Here is a 4,986-nt window from a genome sequence, read left to right on the forward strand (position 1 = left end):
CACCACTATCACCATCATCATCATCACCATCATCATCATCATCATCACCATCATCATCATCATTTCAGCCGAACAACGGAAAAGCACGTTACGCTAAGAAAAATTGAAATCTTAGTCAACCGTCACAGCATAGCAACCCAACCACGTGCACATTTTTCATCATTTTCCTCGTCATCTTCATCATCATCATTTCCACCACGGTCATCGTCATCTCTGTAAATTTCATCATCATCTACATCATCCTCAACATCGTTTATTACATTATTTATTCATCATCTCTAGCATTTCAATCATCATCTCTACCATTGTCTTCATCATCTCCACCATCTTCTTCGTCACCATCACTCCCATTCTTTTAATCATCTACATCACGGTCCTTATCCTATTCCATCCATACATCCTTTTTATCATTTTAATCATCTTGTCTTCATCATCACCTTTCAAATATATTTTCAGCGTCATCGTTTATCACCACAGTCAACACTATATTATCATCCTCATTGTAATCATTAACAAAGCTACGGTGATCATCGCAATCATCATCACATTCATCATAGCAATCATATCATCACATAATTATTTCTACAGACTTTGTGTACCTGTTTAAACTGTAAGAAATATGTTAATTAAAATGGAAAAAACATTTAATTATATATTTAAACATTAAATTTTTAAATTGCGATTTTTTCCCAATTTTATTGAATTAAATGTTTTGTTGATTAAATATAACGAATGTAATTAATACCACGGTTGGTTCATTATTTTTCCAGATACAACCACAAAACCCAAAACTCGATTTTATATTAACAATTTCATGTTGAAGACTCATGTGTCAAAAATTTGAAATATTTTTTCGTGTCCACTTCATTGTTAACTAAAAAAAAACATTTACCTAAACTCTGACTTTGAAAAACTGATCGAACTGTGATATGACGGGCAGGCGTTGGTATTTTCAAAAGTTCTGTCAAATTTATCGAATATATGTATTTGAGGTCTGTTGTAATTGAATGTTTGATTTTGATTAGTCGGTGTAAGTCAAACAAAGCCAGCATCCCTAGCATTCTGGTTGATTAGATGAGCGAAACATTTTTAGCATACATACAGAAATTCCTCCATGAACAACACTAACCAAATATTGTGTTGTTGCCACCAACCACAACCACAAGCAACATCATTGTTGCAACAAGCAACAACATTGTTGCGACCAACAACAACATTGTTGCGACCAGCAGCAACATTGTTGCGACCGGCAACAACATTGTTGCAACCAACACCAGATATGAATATCAATTCAACTGATAACAGAAAATCAAATAACATCAACCGTTTTATAAGCAACAGTCAGGTCGAACAAACAGCAATTTGTCAAACTTTTTTTCAAAAATAATAAATCAAACAGTTCAGCGAAACAACAAATTTTTGCAACACACAACACGAAAGCATAACATCAACAACACATTACAACAATAGTCCATCACAACAACAGCCCATTACAACAATAGCTCTCATTGAAGCATCAACCTTATCAAATGTGTCATAAAATCAGAAGTTGAAAATTAACACCAACAACAACCACAACAATCAGCCACAACAACCGACAACAACCAATCACAACAACCAACTATTATACAACAACCGACCACAAGAACAACCACAACAATGACAGCAACAAAATACAACAACAGCAAACAACATTTTATATTACATAATTAAATTGAAAAAACAACAACAACAGCATAAAAAAATAGAATACTCTAAGAAATATGAAACAACTGACAAAACAAAGTTCTCCTGTTATAAATACCTGCAACAATCCCTATTACATATCATTTCTATCTATATTTTCCAATTGTTCTCTGTAAGTGTATATTTCAATTCCAATGTATAACTTTCTCTTTCTCGATTCTTCAAGTCATTAAATATTGACGAGATGTCAGAAATAAATTGAATCTTCCCATCTTCACCGTGTATGAAGTTTTTTTTAACGTTAATATTTCATTGGTTATTTTATTTATTTATTTAATTATTTATTTATTTTTGTAAGATGTTTGCCGTTATGACATTGAGATTTGTTTGTTTAAGTATTGTTAGTAATATATGTATTATTATTACTATTATTATTATTATTAGTAGTAGTAGTAGTTGTTGTTGTTGTTGTAGTTGTTGTTTTTTTGGTAGTAGCAGCAGCTGCAACAGTAGCAATAGCAGCAGTAGTATTAGTAGCAGCACTAAACTCCACAACACTTCTTTGCCGTAAGTAGTGAAAGTAGCAGATGCAGTATTAGTAACAAGTAGTATTTATTAGCAACCATGGCATTTGTTTGTAGTAACTGACAACCCGGTCTTAGTCGTAGCAATATTTATATTGTTGTTGTTTTTCTTGCAGTTGTTCACTATTATCTTCTGATGTCGTGCTAGATGGACTGCTGACAGCAAACTTTTTCTATGAGACAAATGGGTCCAACTACTACTACTAATACTGCTGCTGCTGCGGTTACTACTACTACTACTACTGCTGCTGCAGCTGCTGTTACTACTACTACTACTACGACTACGACTACTACTAACAATAATAATGATGATACAGTATCATTAATTTAATTTTAGAAAAAGTATTTTAACCACTATTTTTCAAACATCGTTGACAGAAGGAATAACCAAGACAAGAAAAATACCAAAAACAAAACAGATTGCTTTAAAGTTCAACACAACTCGTTAAGAAGCATTATTCAGTCTTGTAAACCACATCAGACTGCAGTATCTACTCACCAAACATAATCCTCATCATCTTCATCATCCTCATCATCTTCATCATCCTCATCATCTTCATCATTTTCATCATCCTCATCATCTTCATCCTCTTTTTTATCATCGTCATCACAATTGATTTTTCATCATTAATAATATTGTTATCATCGTCATTACCATCGCAATCAAATTTTCATCATCATTAATATCACTAAGATATCTATCAAACATTCCCTATCATTGACACTATCAACGATATCATTACATCATTGTCTTCATCCTTATCATCCTAATTCTCATCTTCACCATATTCGTAATCATTTAAACTTACCGCCATACTCAGTCACATTATCATCATCTTTTATCATTTCCCGATTCATAGTTTTATATACCGTGTTTCCTCATATATAAGACATCCCTCAAATATAAGACCTAGCACGTTTTTTGTCTATTTTTCTCCCTCGAATATAAGCCCTCCCTCGATTATAATTTCTAGTATGAATCAGCTGACAACAACAAAAACTTCTGTCAAAACCACACCGGAAACGTCAACTGCTGCAAGATTTTTCGTTTTTCGAGGATTTTTCGTTTTTCGAACTGTTTTTCCTCCTTCAAGCATATCCTGAGGCTACAAAGCTGTCAAAGTAAGGTTGTTTTTTCTATTTAAATAAACTATTTTGTAACATTTTGCCCATATTTAAAATGAGTGGCAAGAGGAAAAGTTACTCTGTCGAATACAAAAAAGGAATTGTGGAAGAATGCAGAGATCATAATATTACTGCATTTTGCAAAGAGAAGAAGTTGGACGTACGAATGGTTAGGAAATGGCGAGCACAGTATGATGATCTCAATCAAAAGGTTGAAGATGGGCAGGCAAAAAAAAGAAAATGTGGCTCTGGAAATCGTCCATTCTTTCCAGAGTTAGAAGACATCATCTTTGACTGGATTGCTGAGAAGAGAGAAAACCGTATGGTTGTGCGCAGAGCTGAGATTCAAGCTTTTGCTCTCGAGATGGCTCCTACACTTGACATCCCTCCTGAGGAGTTCAAAACTTCAAAATGTTGGCTGGATCGCTTCTTTCAGCGGTATGAACTCTCACTACGAAGATCAACAACACTGTTCAAGCTTGAGGATAAAGAAGCTGTCAAGAGAGCTCTCATGTTCAAGTCTTTCATGGATGGTTTGGATTTTTCAAAGTATCAGCTTTCCAACATGATTGCTATGGATGAGACTGCTGTTTACATGGGTCAGGACACTCAAAAGACAGTCGACTTCAGAGGAGCTTCATCAATTTATGTACCATCAACTGGATATGAAAGTGCACGCGTCACCTGCATTTTGGCAATTCGTCTGGATGGGAAGAAAGCTGCTCCACTTCTTATTACCAAAGGAAAGAAAGAAAAGATTGAATGCCAGGGAGGAGTTTATGTCTTGGAATCAGAAAAGGCATGGAGTACGCAGAATGTAATAAGAAAATGGGTGGACCTTATGCTGCCACTTGTTTTAAGAGGAAGTCAACGAGGTCTCCTCATTTGGGACTCTGCAAGCACTCATCGTGCAAAGGATATGAAAAACTTCTTGGCAGAAAGAAGGGTTGATCAGGTTATGATCCCAGCAGGGATGACTGCTTACCTCCAGACCTTGGACATTGCAATAAACAAGCCTTTCAAGGATTACCTCAGACTTGAAATCAATGATTATATTGAGAATAGGATGTCAAGGAACAAAAATAACAACTTCGTGAAGCCTAATCTGCAGGAGGTAGTCTCTTGGGTAAGGAATGCATGGGGCAAAGTCACTGATAGCTGTGTTGCAAAGGCTCTGAAAGCAGGGTACTTGGACAAAACATCGCCATTTCAAGCGAGCTACATCGCAAAACACGATAGATTGGGACCTGTGATACTGAAGGAGCTGGAGTCAAATGAAATCTTGGCTGGAATTCAAGGTCTTGATCTGGAAGAAAATGATGATATCCCAGAAGATGATGATCTTATTGTATTTGAATAAAATATTATTGTATTTGGGAAAAATAAATGATGTCGAAAAAATTGGCATAATAATATAAGCCCTCCCTCGAATATAAGACCTAGGTCAATTTTTGGGAAAAAATTAATATAAGACCCTGTCTTATATTCGAGGAAACACGGTATATATATATATCCAACGATCGAAAGCAAATGGATTTTTTTTTATCACAAAACCATTCAGTCATTTACAAATGTTTACACCGTCACATCA

The 4,986-nt window shown here is 35.1% G+C and overlaps 1 protein-coding gene across 1 annotated transcript; it reads left to right on the forward strand.

Annotated features, from left to right (window-relative positions):
- Positions 1-2,044: 2,044 nt before the first annotated feature.
- On the forward strand, positions 2,045-4,755 carry HELRODRAFT_175135 (hypothetical protein; the record flags this gene model as incomplete). Its single annotated transcript, XM_009022569.1, has 2 exons — positions 2,045-2,086; positions 4,165-4,755. The coding sequence occupies 2 exons, from the start codon at positions 2,045-2,047 to the stop codon at positions 4,753-4,755; spliced, it is 633 nt and encodes a 210-aa protein (XP_009020817.1).
- Positions 4,756-4,986: the final 231 nt, after the last annotated feature.

Source organism: Helobdella robusta (assembly GCF_000326865.2).
Source record: "Helobdella robusta unplaced genomic scaffold HELROscaffold_32, whole genome shotgun sequence".
NCBI classification, from domain to species: domain Eukaryota; kingdom Metazoa; phylum Annelida; class Clitellata; order Rhynchobdellida; family Glossiphoniidae; genus Helobdella; species Helobdella robusta.